At 33.5% G+C, this 17,761-nt stretch overlaps 2 protein-coding genes across 2 annotated transcripts; both read right to left on the bottom strand.

Annotated features, from left to right (window-relative positions):
• Positions 1 to 2,045: 2,045 nt before the first annotated feature.
• Positions 2,046 to 6,786, bottom strand: LOC149553626 (geraniol 8-hydroxylase-like). The gene is made up of 5 exons (XM_089790351.1): positions 6,639 to 6,786; positions 3,389 to 3,442; positions 2,723 to 2,844; positions 2,566 to 2,673; positions 2,046 to 2,453 (listed from the first exon to the last, which is right to left on the bottom strand). Exons 1-5 carry the CDS (start codon positions 6,784 to 6,786, stop codon positions 2,046 to 2,048), a joined length of 840 nt encoding a protein of 279 aa, XP_089646477.1.
• A 3,307-nt stretch (positions 6,787 to 10,093) lies between these two features.
• On the bottom strand, positions 10,094 to 12,019 carry LOC149553625 (cytochrome P450 76T24-like). Its single transcript, XM_089789035.1, has 2 exons — positions 11,028 to 12,019; positions 10,094 to 10,952 (listed from the first exon to the last, which is right to left on the bottom strand). Exons 1-2 carry the CDS (start codon positions 11,913 to 11,915, stop codon positions 10,314 to 10,316), a joined length of 1,527 nt encoding a protein of 508 aa, XP_089645161.1. The 5' UTR covers positions 11,916 to 12,019; the 3' UTR covers positions 10,094 to 10,313.
• Positions 12,020 to 17,761: the final 5,742 nt, after the last annotated feature.

Here is a 17,761-nt window from a genome sequence, read left to right as displayed (position 1 = left end):
AAGATGGTGTTTTTAATGGTTTGATTGTGTGGCCTAATTTAGTAATCATCATTGACTTTGAACTTTTATGATCAATTAGTATTTAGATTCTAATGTGAAGGCACACTCAAAAAGTACGAAAATTTTAGTTTTAATAGCTTATATTTTTCAGTTTTCAATGTCCTATGGTATTAATAAAACATTTAATCTGATTTGAACTAATAAGAAATTTAGAATGTATGTGATTATTTTATGAGTCCGTGGGGAAAATAATCTCTTATATCTTTTGAATAAATATGTAGTACTGTAACTTCCTCATGTCAAATAGATTCAGACTTGATATAATTTTTGCTTCATATTGGGGCCATATGGTTTTTTTAAATATATAATCTTGGAAAAAAAAATTGAAATTAAAAGTAATGGTCTCTTTTTATTTTAAAAGTTCCTCACATTTATTCAAAATCTGAAAAAATAAAACTACCAACATTCTTTTTTTTAAATGGCCAATAGTTCTTTAACAATACAGCTACCAGCATTCAATATTTGCATCACCACTTCTTATAATAGTGGTGCAAATTGTAGTGTTTGACAATTGTAAAGTAGAATTTCGTCATTACAAATAGAGCCATAGATGAGGTATTTAGAAAAATTTATATAATGTTTATATAAAGAATTTAATGTATAAGATAAATTTGGTTGAGTAAATTATCTATATTAGTGTTTTTTTTTGGTATATGAATTTCTAGATAAATTAATACACATTGATAATAACTATTCATATTTATTCCCAATATTATTATTCATGTTTATTCTTATATTTAAAATTCATAATTAGTTTTTAAATATACATTTATAATAGGCAATCAATAAAACTACTTCAATAGTTGTACTATATAAATTTATAAATACAAAAATATAAATTTATAATATATTATAAATGTAAATAGAATCTATACCTATTGTAAATAAAATTAATTTTTGTATATAAATTTATTAATTATACAAAATTATCCTAACAAATAATTTTTTTCTCTATTATAAATTTTGTATCAATTTATAAATTTATAAATTTAAGTGTTATATATAAAAAAAATTCGTGTACTAAAAATACTCAGGATATCTATGCTATGGAAATGGTCTTTCATTTTTCAAAAAAAAAACTTTTGAATATTTTTCTTTTTTTTCACAAAAACAGGTTTTTGGATTATTTTCAAAAAAATCCTTTTATTGTGGCTTGTTGATTGATTTGGATGCAAGATGGACATCAATGAGAAATGACATATATATTCAATTTTTTTACAATTATGATAGAGGTGTGTATGTTGTTTATAATTGAGTTAGAGATTAATGTTAATAATGGACCTATTATAGTTTTGAACAAAATAGTCCAATTTTCTCAACTTTTCTACAGAAAATTAAGAAGAAGTCTTTAAAAAATGGGACATACCTATTTTTGTAGATAAACATTGTTGATCAAATGAAGTAGCTTCAATATATACTTGTAAGCTCTTTATTATTTAATTTCTAATTTCTTCACTTCATTATGATTTGCTAATTTAGTCTATATATTTTATTATGTAAATTCGAAAGACACGGACTATCCTCCGGCAAATTTGCACACTAAAGTCAAAAGATTCACCAAAAAAATTCAGATGTGCAAAAACACAGTTTCATAATTTTGAAAAGAAAGTCAAAGGTACATTTATTTGGAGAATAGCAGAGTCCAATTTGAAATAAAGGGTGTGGAGTGCATAGGCTACGGTGTTTTCTAGATTTGATATCAAATTTATTTAATGGCTCAGAAGTTTACTGATTTGACACGGTGTGATATAGATTCGGTACAAGTGGGGATCCCTGCTACTACTGCTCATATATATGATGAGGGAGACGCGGTACGGGAATTGCACCCAACTCTACACCCTTCTTTAGAGTGATGCCAAACTCGTCCGCCATGTCCATCTGCTCGCAGCTCATCCCCTCTGGAAGTACCCACTCAAACGAGTGAAGCAGAGAAGCAAGAACAAAATGAACCATGCGACTTCCCAATTGAAGTCCCGGGAAAATTCTTATGCGCGCTCCGAACGGAATGAGCTCAAAGTGTTCTCGCCTTCTAAAAACCTCTCCGGCATGAATTCAGAAGGGTTCTTCCAAATCGCAGTGTCCCTCGCAATGGCCCAGAAATTCACCGTCACCTGGCTGTGTTTGGGTATCACAAATCCGCCAATGACATGTGAGTTGTCAGCTCTGTGAGGAACCAGCAGAGGAGTCGCCGGGTGCAATCGGAGTATCTCTTTCACCGCTGCATCCAGATATGGCAGACGATCCAAATCAGATTCTTTCACTCTTCTCTTGCAACCAACTACTTCATCCATTTCTTCTCGGAGACGCTTTAATTTCTCGGGATTTCGAATGAATTCTGCCATGGCCCATTCTAACGTTGCAGTGGACGTTTTAGTACCTGCCATAAACAATTCCTGAAACAAGAAAGCCCAGATAATCAGAGATCTATCACACATGCAAGCGACTTATAAACTTTTAGTGAATCTTCCACTATCTTGAGCACTCACAAATACAAAAGGATCGAACATGGATGAGAGTGAAGTTTTCACTTGTGGAATCCAGCAGAACATCGAGAAAGTCCTTGTCAGAGTCATTACGCCCAACGCCTTGGCTGGCCGTCTCGGAGAGCCTTTTCTGTATGAATGAATCGGAAAACTCATATATGGTCTTGATTTTGCCCGGCCATCCGACGTGACACGCCCTGCGGGTCGAGGAACCGGAGAAACGGGAACAAGTCCACCAGATTAGTCATTTCGCCGACCTTCATCATTTCGCAGATGGCGTCTTTAAACCCCGCAGAAGAGGCTGAGATACGAAGGAAATGGCGCCATTGAGTTCTTTCTATGGTACGAAACACGTGAATGTGGACGGTGCTCTTTCATGCACCTCAATTTCGAGAAAAATGTGTATATATTTTTTTATACTGTCTTTTCCGCTTTGCTCATTTTTTTATAATTAAATCTATCTGTATTTCAATCGAAGTCTGATATAGCCGCTAAATTGTCATAATGGTAAAGCCTTCAAAAAAACATATACTTAATTTGCAACTTTTTAGTGCCAGGTGGGATTTGCTAGATTTGATGCACCAAAAACTGTAGTCTTAAGTATTGTTTTGTAGGAAAAGGAGTAAGTCAATGTTGTTGGCATATTTTATGAAAATGCATATAGAACACATTATATGACTACTTCAATCAAGTATTTTACTAATGAAATACAATCAATAAATTTCTAGGAGACTTTGAATCCATGTCAAGATATTCCAACCATGTTAGGAGTTGTGTCATATTAGGAGTGGAAAGGAGGACATTTCACTAATAAAAAGAGAATCCAAGTATAACAAAACACTCACCACAAACACGTCTTCCACAAGCATTTCCTCTTGTCTTACTCATTTCATGGTCACCTAAGCAAAAATACCATAAAAAAATCACTAAACATTGTCAAATATTCTAATGAGATTCAAAATGGTCACCAATAAACATGGAGTGTGTGTACAAGGGCCGCCCTTTCATTTGTGTTGCCCTAAACCATCTAGCTCATAGCTCCAACTCATAAAGAGAGGGGCCCATATGAAATTAATAGCCATCAATCGATTTGGGAGGGCTTACTCACATATTGATTGTCCCTCCAATGCATGCAAAGGTAGATTATTGTTGTGGCACATTCATTATTAGCCCCTACCCCCTCACCTTATAAAGGCCCACAACTCGTTCTACACTTGAATATGCTCCAAAAAGAGGAATCTCCAAACATATCACCAATGTCAAGTACATTCAAATATTCAAAGGCTATATATAAAACATATACAAAATAACATGCGAGAGGGATCATCTTACATTTCTATGAGAGATTGAAAGTTTATAAGTTTGTAATATATCTAGCAATCTTTTTGAGTGACTAAAGTTTTTTTTGAATTTTTTTCCTACAAAATACGAGCTCCTACTTTTTTAGCCCTCTCAATTTGAGTGGGTGGAAATGGGGTGGGGTTGAAAATAGCCCCACAAGCTTAGGAGATTTATACTCTTAGGGTGGGAAGTTTTTTAGGAATATTTTAAACCTAGTGGTCCCATGAACTCCTAATATATCTATCAGTCTTTTTGAGTGGCTAAAGATTTTTTAAAATTTTTTATTACAAAATAGGAGCTCCTACTTTTTAGCCCTCTCAATTTGAGTGGGTGGAAATGGGGTAGAGTTGGAAATAGCCCCACAAGCTTAGGGAATTTCTTACCCATGGGTCAAGAACTTCATATTATTTTTCCACCAAAACGAAATAATAACTTTAAAATCTTAAGTTATTTTACTTTTAAAATTTATGGGAACAGGTCAATTTCCTTAGATTTAGGAGCTGAATTTTTTTACCTAAAATAAATAAAAAATTCACGGGACCATTCATTATAAAATATTCCTAAATGCTGATAGGGTGGGGTCCCATTAGGCTTTTTTTTAAATTTTTGAATGAGTGGTTTTCATGAAGGTTTTTTAGGAATATTTTAAACATAGTTGCCCCATGAACTTCTAGTGCAACCCAACTTAAAAATTTAGAATGCAAAATTGAAGGAAATTGAGGTTATGAATTTTAATATTTTTAAATAAAAAATATATATTCAAAATATAATTTTGTATTAAGAAGAAATAGAAAAACTTACTTTCCCTTCTAAAAGTTTATTTTGCTAGGAATGTAGATTTTATAAGTATTCTCTTAAGCTAGTGGAGTTAAATCTTGCCTCGCCATTATTTTTGTGCTTAAATGAGAAGCCTTAGATAGTGTAGGGCCTCTTATTTTTTGGAAGAAGATTCTAGATGATCCTACTATAAAAATTTCTTTTATTTTTTATCAGACCCCTTCTTCCTTGAAAATCAAAGCTTAAGTCCCTCCATGGGACCCTAATCTAAGATTGGAAGACTTTGTTAAACATGATGTTTTCTTTACTTTAAATCAAAGAACCATATTCATATCAAAATAGTTCTCTCTAGGATATTTATATTTTAAAGTATATTGTTTTTTAATTATATTTTAAAGTACATTAAATTTTTATTTAATTTGTTTATTATAATTGAAATGGTTTTGTATTTAATTTGAAATGTTCATCTCAAATTTAGAAATTAATGGCTAAAAGTGTAAAGAAGAGGTTGCACAACCATCCAAGTGAGCTTTACCATTCATATATTTGTTCATCTATTGAAATCATAAATTCCTTTGTACATGACATGTTTTTGAAGTATTAGATAGCAACCAAATGGATGAGGGGTAGACTCCAAAGTCCAAAAAGGCTAAGAGATCAACCAAAGGTTACCTCCCAATCATCTAACTGATACCAGTTTTATACTTCAAAAAGAAAATATGATCTAGAATAGAACTAACAACATCAGTCCTGTTGCTAACAAGTATATAAAAAGGAAAAGCATTCCAGTAGTAAGAAAACATACTACTACTATTAGTCCAACATTTAGACCTACATATAAAATAAAGCCCCATAGGGCATCAAGTTTAGAGTAATTGGTATCATAACAACAAAAAGAAAAAATAATGGCAGGGCTAATTGCCCTCCTTCTTTTTAGGTTCCCCATCCTTCTTTGGCTTAGGCTAATCCCTATTCACATCCACCCCCTCCTCTTTGACAAGTTTGTCTAGGAGAGTCTTCATCTTGTTCTCTACCAAGAAGCCGTATAAGGGATGGGTAGTCTAGCTCTCCTTTCCCAAGTCTTTCACATCCTTATTCACTTGTAGGAAATAAAGGGTAGTGATTGTGAAATGCATAAATTTAGTGGAGAAACTCGCCAGAGTTTCAAATTTTTGGCAGATGCCAATGTGATTGTCTACCAACTCCTTCATTGACAGTTCTAGCCTATCCAACTGAGCCTTTCCATGGCTTTGGCCATGGTTATGCTTCCATTTTTCCTCCCCTTCTTTAGAAGTACCTTTCAAGGGGGAGGTGATGTCCTGCCCCACACTTCTAGCTAGGGAAGGATTAGCTTCAAGTGTATCATAAATGTGCGAGGGATAGAGTGGGCTAGAGACATGCTTCTTGCCAATGTCTTGGTGAGGTTTCTTCATCTTGGTGGGTTTAATGTCACTTTTGGTAGACTCTGAGCTAAAATCTTGTTAAGGGGGGACTTAAATTTCTCTAATTGGAGGCATTTGTTGGTTCTTTGAGCACTCTATTTTCTCTTCCTTATGTTTATATCAAAATCAATGAGGCTAATTTTAACTTTAGGGGTGGGGGTTTTCTTGGTTTTTTTTGTGGCTAAGGCTAGGGTCAGGGTCCAAAGAAACTTGGGGAGTGATAGTAACTAGCATGTTGACTAGGAGTGTTGGGTTTATGGCAAGGTGATCAATATACAATTTATTCATGAAACCTTGGTGGATGAGATAAAAGGATTTTCCCTCCCCCTTCTTTCTTCTAGCCTTGAATATACTATCTTCCATTGAATTTAGCAAAAGGAATGAAAAGGAAATTTGATCCAAATTTTTGAAATGCTTGAGAATGGGAAAATGGCAGAAAAAAGTACCTAAAATAGATCCTCAAGGAGAATGTATCTCATAATAGCATAGCGCATAACATCCCAGGGATTAGGAAAGTGTTCCCTGGAAAACACACCACACATTTGAACCGGTTCCTCATTAAACTTGAAGATCTTCCACAGACTAGTTTCATCATTCACACGTGCTTGCTTGCACCAGTTCTTGCCTCCCATGGGAAACCCACCGACCTTAGCTCTAACTTCTTCAGTGATTTCAAAACTCATCCCATTGATGGCCACTTTTCTATCATTCCACAAGTTGAATTATTGCATCAAGATGTTCTCCTCATGTTTTATCATTTGTTCCATAAAAGGTAATAAGCTACCCTCTCATAGATAAACAATTGCTACTTCACTCTTGCGGATGGAAGCCTCCACTCCTGCAGGTTTAATACGATCACTGGTGCCCATACCACATAACATGTTGCTTTATTCCCACTAAAATGATAAAATTCTATGTATGTGACACATATCTTTTTCCTTGAGAGATTTGCAACTAGGATAATATATTTATTGTAAGAATACAATTATGTATCTATAAGAAGGGACTAGAAAAATGACTAAGGGAATGCAACATTAAAAAGGTTTTGTAATGATTTTCTTTTTGTTGTCTTGTCCAAGTTAAACCTGAGAAATTATGGATCTAGAATGTGGATGTGAGCAATTATCTTTCATCATCACCCTTGAATAGTAGCTTTGAAGTTTTTATAATAGTTTTTCTTTATAAGTTTTAAATAATTATTTTTTATGAATATTATTATTTGATTATTTATTTCATTTATTGAATTTATAACATCTTTTATAATTTATTTTAATATTTTAATTTATATTATATTTTATAAAATTTAAATATTAAAGGTTTTCTATACAATGTATTTATTATTATAATTTTGTGAGGTAAAAGGTCATAGATATGTATTATATTTTAAAAATATAAAACTAACAATCACAAAATGCATCATAAGTTTTGAATATCTATAGCTGGAAAATACATGAATCTAAATAAAAAGACCTTGTTGAGAGGTTTTATCTAGCCACATGTTAGCACTATACAACTAAACCTAAACAAAATTGAACAAACAAATGACTTCTATAAATATAAATTGGAAGGTTGTCAAGTAGTACTAAAATTTATTAAAAATAAACCACATATATAACATCGATTCATGAAATACATGAGTTCTCAACAACTTCCTCTGGCTTTGGAAGACAATAACCAAGCACATAGTCTTTCTTTTCTTTGTATTCCATATTTTTAGGGGGAAGACCACTACCTAGCCAAGAGGATTAAAATGATTGAGGATTTTTCCTCTTTCTATGTCCTTATTTTTTATTTTTGTTGTGTTCTTTTACCATGCTTTAAACTCTCAATCCTTGAGTGTCTAGATTTGGAACAATTTCTTTATCATTTTAATGGTTGTTATTAAAAATGTCCATGATACGATGTTTAGTTTAGTTGTTAGTTTAGAGTAGAGGGTTTTCCTTTTCGCTATCTACAATACTTGTTTTGATAGTAAGCTAGTGCTTCATTTCTATGTTTTTTGTAAATTAAGTATGGGTGTATAGTCTACTGACTATGGTCTATAAGTTGTGTGTCTATTGGTAGTGACTTTGTCACTATGTCTTTTTTCTCTGGGCCAACCACTTGAATTATGACTACTTTATAATATTAAAAACACATGATAATATTTAATCTTGACTTCAACTTACTGTTCAAAAAAAGAAAAATTAAGAATATAAAAATAACTAATAACTTGAGATTATTAATATTGTTTTTGAAGTATTAGATAGCAGCCATAAGGATGGGGGGCTAACCCCAAAGTACAAAAAGGTTGAAGGACCACCTAAAGGGTACCTCCCAATCATCTAACTGGTACAAGTTTTATACTTCAAAAAACAAAAAAGCTCTAGGACAAAAGCATCACTACCATCAATCCTGTTACTAACCAACAAATAAAATGGAAAAGCATTCCAACAGTAGGGGAATATATTGTTGCTATCAATTTAGAAATTAAACATATACATATATAATAAAATTGTATAGGTCACTAAGTTCAAAGTGATCGACAACATAAACACAAAATGAACAAAAAAAATCAAGGCTAGCTACCCTCATTCTTTTCTAGTTGCTCATTTTTCTTATCCTCAGGCTCATCCCTATTCACTTCCACCCCCTCCTCTTTGACAAGCTTGTCCAAGAGCATCTTCAACTAGTCCTCCCCCAAAAAGCCTTAAATGGAGTAGGTAGTCTCACTCTCCTTTCAAACGTCCTTCATGTCCTCATTCACCTATAGGAAATAAAGAGTAGTGACTGTAGAATGCATAACTTTTGTGGAGAATTTTGCCAGTGTGTCAAATTTTTGGCAGATGCCAATGTGATTGTTTGCCATCTCCTTCATTGACTGCTCTAGCCTATCTAGCTAAACCTTTCTTTGCCTTTGGCCATGGTTGTGCTTCCCTTCCCCCCCCAACCTTTGGGAGTGCCCTTCATGGGGGAGGTGATGTCCTCGCCATGCTTTTGGCTGGGGATGAGACAACTTCAACGGTGTCTGAGATGTGTGAGGGACTAAGTGGGCTGGAGACGAGCTTCTTACCGATGTCCTAGTGACGCCTCTTTCTCTTGGTGGGTTTTATCTCACTCTTGGTAGACTCAAAGCTAAAATATTTTTTTGGGGGGACTTGAATTTCCCCAATTGGAGGCATTTGCTAGTTCTCCAAGCATTCTACTTACTCTTCCTCATGTTCATATCTGAATCAATGAGGCATTATAATATTGTTACTTTATAAAAGTTACTATAATAATTGATCACGTCAAATGTGTATATTTAAATAACTTAAATATTTTTTGATTACCAACCTAAAATTTCTAGTAGATGAGCACTAGTTGGACTTTATCCAAATTTATTAACATTTCCATTCTCGATTCTTAACTTCTAGATTTTATTCTTTATAACGATATGTATTCTTGTTCTATTAATTTTTCGTGTTGTTCTCACATTCTTTTAGTGTAATAATAAGTCCAATAATCAGTCTCTGTTCTTTAATATTTATCTAATTTTCTTTTAATGCACAAATTTATTCATCTCTATTAATTAATGCATTATGTTTTAGAAGTTAAAATAGTTTAGTAAGCATTATCTGAATGCATACGACTATTCTTCCCATACAATAAAGTTTTGAGCTTAATTTTTATTTAAAAATAATTTTGATTCTTTATTAGTGTGATAGCAATTATTATTTTTATAAATTTATATGAGAAGTCATATAGTTTCACCGATGGATTTTAAAATTTATATCACATGTTGACTTTAGTTTCTCTTCTTTAACATATTTAGTAGACAATAGACAATGCTATAGTATCTTTTCCAAAGTCTCTTTGTTTGTAATGCTCTTATGAAAAGATTCTATAAAATGTCTTATTTATCGTTATATTATTACAATTTAAATCTCTATTATAATAAATACATTAAAAACCTAAAATAAAAACTTAATATTAAAATACTTCAGAACAAGTCAAGCGAGCCATAAAATATAATGAAAATGATATAAATTAAAAAGTAAAGATGATATTTAAAAGCTAACTAGTGAAAATCTGTGCGTATACCAGAGCAGCTAGAAATAATCAGTTGTACATGGCAACCTCGAAAGTAAAGTGGCTCCAATACACAACTTAAAGACATTATATAGACTTTCATTTATTGATTCCTTATTTAATACGCGTGACAAGCGTTGAGTAGAAGAGGTAATCTAGGCTACTTCTGGTATGCATGATGTGAGAGACGTGGTATGGGGATTGCATTTAAAAGTGCAGACTTCTTGAGAGTAATTCCGAGCTCGTCCCTCATGTCCATCTCTTCATAGCTCATGCCATCCGGAAGCACCCAATCAAACGAATGAAGCAAAGAAGCCAGAATCAAATGAACCATACGGTCCGCCAATGAAAGCCCAGCACAAATCCTTCTCCCCGCTCCGAATGGAATCAGCTCGAAGTTTTGTCCCCGGTAATCCACCTTGCAATTTTTACCCGTCAGAAATCTCTCGGGCAGAAATTCGGAAGGGCTGGTCCAAACTGAAGGGTCCCTCGCAATGGCCCACACGTTCACAAACACCTGCGTGTCTTTGGGTATCACAAATCCCTCGACCACGCATGTGCTGTGAGCCTTGTGTGGAAGCAGCAGAGGAACCGGCGTGTGCAGTCGGAATGTCTCTTTCACGGCTGCACGGAGATAAGGCAGACGATCCAAATCAGATTCTTCCACTTTCCGATCGGGACCAACAACTTCATCCAGTTCCTGACGGAGACGCTTTAATTTCTCTGGATTGCGAATGAACTCTGCCATGCCCCATTCCACCGTTGTAGTTGTCGTTTCAGTGCCGGCAATAAACAATTCCTGGAAAAGTTAAAAAAGGAGATTAAATAAAAGACTCTTTCTTTAGGCATTTGATAAGTTAATTTCAATACATACAGCTATCAAGGGTCGAATATCAGCGGGTGTGAAATCTTGGCTTCTGGAATCTAGTAGAACATCCAGAAAATCCTTCGCGGAATCGTTTCGCCCGAGGTTTTCACTTTCAGAGGCGAGTCTTTTCTGTAGGAACAAATCAACAAAATCGTACATCGCCTGCAAATGCTTGGACATCTGACTGCAAACGCCCTGCGGGTCGAGTAAGCGGAGAAAGGGGAAAAAGTCGACCAAATTGGGCTTTCCTCCGAGCCTCGTCAACTCGCAGACGGAATGGTTGAATCCAGCTGAAGCCGGATTGTGGGGATCGAAGACTCTTGAGCTGAAGATCATGTTTCCCAACAAATTCAAAGAAGTGCAAAACACCGTTCTCCCGATATCTATCACATTTCTCTTGTCCTCGTAAATGAGTCGGATTGTGTGAAATACCTCGGCTCTTCTGAGGTGTTGAAGAGCTTCTTGTCTCGTGTTGCTGAAAAGCTCGACCATTGAGATGCGTCGGAGGTTGCGCCAATGAGGTCCATATTCGCCCCAAATAAGGGAGGCCTTGTGATGGGAGATTGATTTGACGCCTTCTATCACCGTCCGCCCCGCGAAGATGTGGTCGTGCGTTTTGAAGACTTCCTTCGCCATGGCGGCGGAGGAGACGACCACTGTTGTCTTGGTGCCGAGGCGGAGAGTCATGAGTGGGCCAAATTTGAGAGAAAGCGCGTACAGAGACTCGGTAGGCCTATTGCCCAGCAGAAAGAGGTTTCCCACAATGGGCCAAGCAGTAGGCCCAGGGGGCAGAGAATTCCTCGTTTTCATCTCTCTTCTCCATAGAAAGAAGAAGAATAACAGTGAAGCAGCAGTAAGGAGCACAGAATACCAAGAAAACAGTGGAAACCCCATATTGGCTGTAGAGATCCTTGTTTCCTCTGGTTCAGTTTCCAGTGTGTAACTAGTGTCTACTTTATAGGCTGAGTACGTGCTGGCAGCGCACTTGATCTTTCCAAGTCGTAACACGTTTTTCTTTGGCTAGAATTTTATAATTACATACATAGATTTTGGGAATACAGTAGTTTGAATTGTTGTGGCTTTCTGTAGGAGAACATGAGAACACGACATGACTAATATTTTTGACAATTTGCTTCTGGATTTGATTGTGTTTGTTTTTTTAGCATCAACGTTTGGGATCACACTCTGTGATCCATCATCAGGATGAGAGAATGCAAGAATGAAAAAATGTCCTGATGATGGATCACAGAGTGTGATCCGAAACGTTGATGCTAAAAAAACAAACACAATCAAATCCAGAAGCAAATTGTCAAAAAAGTCTAATGGATTGTGGAAATCTATTCAGATTGATGACTAATATTATTTTCTATCCCTTGCTTTACTTGAATAACATAGTCCATTGGAGACAGTGGGCTGTAAGATCGGAGAGTCTTTGTTGAACGGGATGTCCACTTTAAAATCACAAATCCATATTCAATTCGAAATAAGTCTCTGAAGGATATTTATATTTTAAAGGATATTAATTTTTAATTTATATTTTAAAGTACATTGATATTGTAATTTACTTTTATATTATAATTAAAAAAAATTAAAAGTCAATAGTTGTTAAATTCAATTCGAAATAAGTCTCCGAAGGATATTTATATTTTAAAGGATATTAATTTTTAATTTATATTTTAAAGTACATTGATATTTTAATTTACTTTTATATTATAATGAAAAAAATTTAAAAGTCAATGGTTGTTAAAAAGAGGATGCATGACCATTTAAGACATCTCTGCCATCCATTAATTGTTAACCCTTATTGAAATGCCCTTGGCTAAATAGCCAAACATATGCATGAGATTTGACAGTTTTTGAAATTTATTAACTAATTTTAAAGTCACAAAACTCCTTGTATGTGACTTCAAAATAAATTTAATAAATTCAAAAAATTATCATATCAGGTGCAAATTTTCTGCTAGATAGACATCACCCATTGAAATGCGTACTTGTCATGTTACTTTTTCCCATTGAATTCCTACAAGAAATTTGTGAATGGGGACAACATATATAAATTGTTAAAATACAAGAAAACATCATTTTTTTGTTAAGATGTCACGAGAACAAGAAGTAACTACAAATAGGGTTTATAGGTGGTCCAAGTTACACTGATAAAGTACGGATCTAGCAATTGGAGTGATAGTAATAGGATGTGGCTATATTTACACAAAATATGTTTTTAATTTTTTTTCAAATTATGAAAATAAATTTTTTTTTACAAAAATTTCATGATGACTTCAATGGTAAATAACAAAAGACATCACAAAATCTGAGATAAAATTATTGCATTCTCGCAGATCTAAAGAAATGTTTTAAAGAATTTTTCCACTATTGTGTGCATTTTGTTAGGAGGATAGCCTGCATCAATAGTAAATACCTCTCATCATCACACTCCAATAGGGTCTTTGAGGTTTTACAATAGTTTTGCTTTATAATTTTTAATTAGTTTGCTAGTTAAATTTTTTTATTTGATTATATATTTCATGCATAAATTTTATATTATTCATTATAATTTATTTTTAAAAAATTAATTTATATATATTTTATAAAATATAAATATTAAATATATTTTTATTTAATGTATCTTGTTATTATTTTCTAGGGTAAAAGGTCATAGATTTGTATTATATTTATAGAATACAAAATTGACAATTACAAATATATCATATTTTTGTAGTTCAAATATCCTTGAATTTGAACTACAAATATTAGGGTGAGAGTTTTTATCCTACCACGGGCCAATGTCATATGACTAAGCCAAAAAAGTTGAAGAAAAATAATGACTTCTAGAAATATACATTGAAAAGGTCATCAAGTAGTACCAAAATTTAATAAAATATATAGTAGTGGCCCGTGAAATATGAGACTTCTAAGCAATGTTCTATGTCTCGAGACAGGTAGGATCAACCACCCAGTCTTTTGTTTCTTTGCATTCCTCATTTTTATGAGGAGGACCACTACCTAGACTATTATTAACCTCATCATTTAAGTTTGTTTTTTGAACTCATCATCTGCTGTGTATTGTCTCCATATTATTAAACACAAGCTGGACAATGGACGATGAATTATCATCTTGTGCATAGCATAGAAGACGACCTTACTAGATGCGATAATCTCATGAGGAACAAAATCATATAGTAAACCAAATTACTTGTCAAACACATTATGGTTTCCAAACAGCAAAGCATTTTCAATTGCATCGAATAGACAACCAATGACCTATCTTTTTTTCAAATGTTGGAAGAGGAAAAACCCAATTAGGGCCTTACACTTAAACATGTCATATTTTCTAAGAGAGATAAATAATTGAAAACCTTTCATTAACTCCCCTCTAACATATCTAGCAATCTTTTTGAGGGGTTAAAGGTTTATTTCAAAAAAATTCCTACAAAATAGGAGCTCCTACTTTTTAGCACCCTTAATTTGAATGCATGGAAATGAGCTGGGGATGGAAATAGTCTCACTAGCTTAGGATATTGTCTCCCCATATGTCAACAATTTCATATTATTTTTCCACCAAAACAAAATAATAAATTTAAAATCCTAGGCCGGGGTCCCATGAGCACTTGGTTTCTTAGAAATAGAGCAAGAGCTATTGAATTTATATGTGAATTTTCTTCAAAATGTTAGCTCCTAAATTCAAGGAAGTTGGTTGTCTAATAAATTTTAAAAATAAAAATTATATTTCTTCATAAATTTTCTTGGTGGAATTATTTCATTTTGCCTGGAAAGTAAAGAGTAGGTTGTTGAAAAATGGTAGAATTATTCTCTAAGCTAGTGGACCTACTTAGATTAAGAGGGCCAAAAAGTCAAAGCTCCTATTTTATAGGAAAAAAATCCAAACAAACCTTTGGCCCCCTTAAAAAAATAATCATGGGGCTACCTACTCTAGAAAAATAGATCCCAAGCCCCTCCCATGGGACCCCTACCTTAGGCTATTTTCATTTTTAAATTTATGGGACCACCAATTTGCTTAAATTTAGGAGCTATTTTATTTTACCTAGAAGAAATTAAAAATTCATGACATCACTTGTCATTAAATATTTTTAAAAACTCTGAGGGTGCCTTGTCCCATGGCGGGGGGCTTTCTAAAGAAATTGAGCTAGTGTTGTATAGACATTTTTGGAATATTTTAAACCTGGTGGCCCCATGAACTTCTAGTGCAACCCGACTTACAAATTTAAACTCCGAAATTGAAGGAATTTGTGAGTTATGAATTTTAATACTTTTAAATTTAAAATGTATATTCAAAATATAATTTTGTATTGATCAGAAATAGGAAAACATAATTTTCCTTCTAAAATTTTATTTTGACAAGAATGCAGATTTTAAAAATATTCTTTTAAGCTAGTAGAGCTAAGAGCAGGCCCTGATGTAGCTTCTTAGCTTAATTTAGCTAGTAGCCGTTACTACATATTTTAAGGAGCAAGTGACCCCACGAATGCTAATCTCTTCTTATATTAAGAAGCTTAAAAGTAATTTTTAAATAATGGACTTAAATTTGGGAGGGAAAAAAATAGATGTAAATGTAAAAATAGAGGAAAATAAATGGAAGTAAATTAAAAAAATGGAGGGAATTTTTCTATGCATCCACCTGTATTTTTTTTAATATACAATGCTTTCTTATTTTGAGCCCTCTTTTCTTTTTGACAATTTACTTCACATCTGCATAGCTTATTTTTAAGTAGAAAATAGACTTAAGCAGTTGCATGGGGACATGGGGTAATTCTAGCCCCACCACTATTTTTGTGCTTAAATGACTAGCTGTGGATATTGTAGAGGCTCTTATTCTCTAGGATGAGATTCTAAATGATCCTATTAGCAATTTGTTTTCTTCTTTAGGAGACCTCATCTTCCTTAAAAATAGAAGCTTAAGTACCTCCATCAGACCCCAAGCTAAGATTGAAAGTCTTTGTTAAACATGATGTCTACTTTACTTCAAATTCAAAAGCCATTTTCATACTCAAAACAATTCTCTCAAGGATATTTATATTTTAAAGTATATTTATTTTTTGTTTATATTTTAAAGTACATTGACTTTTTATTTAATTTTTATATTATAATTGAAAAGGATTTGTCTCTAATTTGAAATGCCCAACTCAATTTTAAAAATCAACAACTAAAAGTGTATAAAAAAGGACGCACGATCGTCCAAGTGAGCTCTACAATCCATTTATTTGTTCATCCCTACTGAAATCATAAATTCCTATGTGTTTTTCATGTTGCTTTATCCCCACGTAAATCATAAATTCTTATGTCTATGGCACTTTTGTTTTTCCCCAAGAAATTTGTAACTAGAACAACATATTTATTGTAAAAATAGAATAATAAATCTATCTATTAAGATAGGATGAGAAAAATGACTATGGGAATGAAAGATTGAAAAGGTTTTATAATTATTTTCTTTTGGTTGTGTTGTCCAAGTTAGACTTGAGAAATTATAGATCTAGCATGTTGGTGCTATTGGAATTCTTTAGAATAAATGAGAAGGGGGGTGAATCAGTTATCCAAGGTCCAAATGTACAAATAAAATTTTTCATAGGGTAGTTTCAACCCATATCTATAAAACATTTTCACCATGCATCTATCCATTAGATTATGCAATCACTCAAACTTGTAGGTTACTATGAAATTAATTTGTAGAAATATAAACATTTAACATAGCATATTCAATAACACATTTGACACAATGATTTAACATAGAAACCAAATTTGGGAAAAACCACTAGTAACATGCTACTCATTCTCACTCTTCTGAAGTGATGCCCTATGAAACACCAACCCTGTTAAAGGTTACAATGCACATTATTAAATGTGACCCATTTAAAAGATTTCAATCACCCTATTAGGAGTGGGCCTTGTTAGAGGATTTGAGATCATTCACTTGTAATATTGCCTAGTTAAAGGTTTTAAAAATGACTATTAGGTCAACCTTTATCCAAAGGATTTATCCTAGATTGATACAATGATTACAGAGTAACGGTAAGGCTTGATTTGATACCAACTTACAACTCCATTTGTAGATTATAGATCTCTGTTTTAGTCCTCCATTCTACTTGGCTTTCATACACTTCAGCTTTGTTAGCTTTTTCACTCTTCAAGCATCTATACCCTTAAGCCCTCTTGCTTTTCTTGCCAATGCAATGTCTTCTATTAGGTCATTGAATAAAGGAATACCCTAGACTCCTTGTCTTCCTTAGGTTCTTGTACATGACAACTTTTTCTTCTGACCAACCATCTCTATAAATAGAAAATTAATATCTTTTGTCATTCATCCTCCATCGACCATTTTAGGGTTAGGTCAGATTAGGTAGGATTAAATGAATCTAATCCTCATTTCATGTCATTTCCTTCTAGAAACATATCCTTCAATTCCCTTTGAATTCACCTCAAAATAGTTTATCTTGAATTCGGTATCATCAACTTATCAACCTTATGTTCCACATGGTTCACACAATCCAAGAAATCAAACTTGTCAGCTTAGATTCATTGAGTTCTCGATCTTTCTCATAATGTTGACACTTGGCATTAATTGGCTTTTGATGCTTTGCACATACTATGCTAGTTGACATCCACTGTCAAAACACTCGACAGAAACTCAAGTTTACTGGTGCTCAGCATCAACTAAACTTTACACAACTTACATTGTTTCACTCAACATACACTGAATTTGACTTTGCTAGGCTCTAACTAATTTT

This window comes from Cupressus sempervirens, chromosome 6, assembly GCF_028749045.1.
Source record: "Cupressus sempervirens isolate cs-2001-9-10 chromosome 6, ASM2874904v1, whole genome shotgun sequence".
In the NCBI taxonomy this organism is placed as follows: domain Eukaryota; kingdom Viridiplantae; phylum Streptophyta; class Pinopsida; order Cupressales; family Cupressaceae; genus Cupressus; species Cupressus sempervirens.
The sequence above is the reverse complement of the archived record's forward strand: the minus strand, read 5'-3'. Positions and strand labels throughout refer to the sequence as shown.

What these genes read in the sequence shown, in the direction of transcription:
- LOC149553626 (XM_089790351.1), bottom strand. Translation starts at nt 6,786, where the DNA reads ATGAGTTTTGAAATCACTGAAGAAGTTAGAGCTAAGGTCGGTGGGTTT. An exon ending in TTGTGGAAGACGTGTTTGTG is followed by an intron (nt 2,845 to 3,388) that starts GTGAGTGTTTTG and finishes TTCGTATCTCAG; the next exon opens with CCTCTTCTGCGGGGTTTAAA. An exon ending in AGGGCGTGTCACGTCGGATG is followed by an intron (nt 2,674 to 2,722) that starts GCCGGGCAAAAT and finishes TCATTCATACAG; the next exon opens with AAAAGGCTCTCCGAGACGGC.
- LOC149553625 (XM_089789035.1), bottom strand. Translation starts at nt 11,915, where the DNA reads ATGGGGTTTCCACTGTTTTCTTGGTATTCTGTGCTCCTTACTGCTGCT. An exon ending in ATATTCGACCCTTGATAGCT is followed by an intron (nt 10,953 to 11,027) that starts GTATGTATTGAA and finishes TAACTTTTCCAG; the next exon opens with GAATTGTTTATTGCCGGCAC.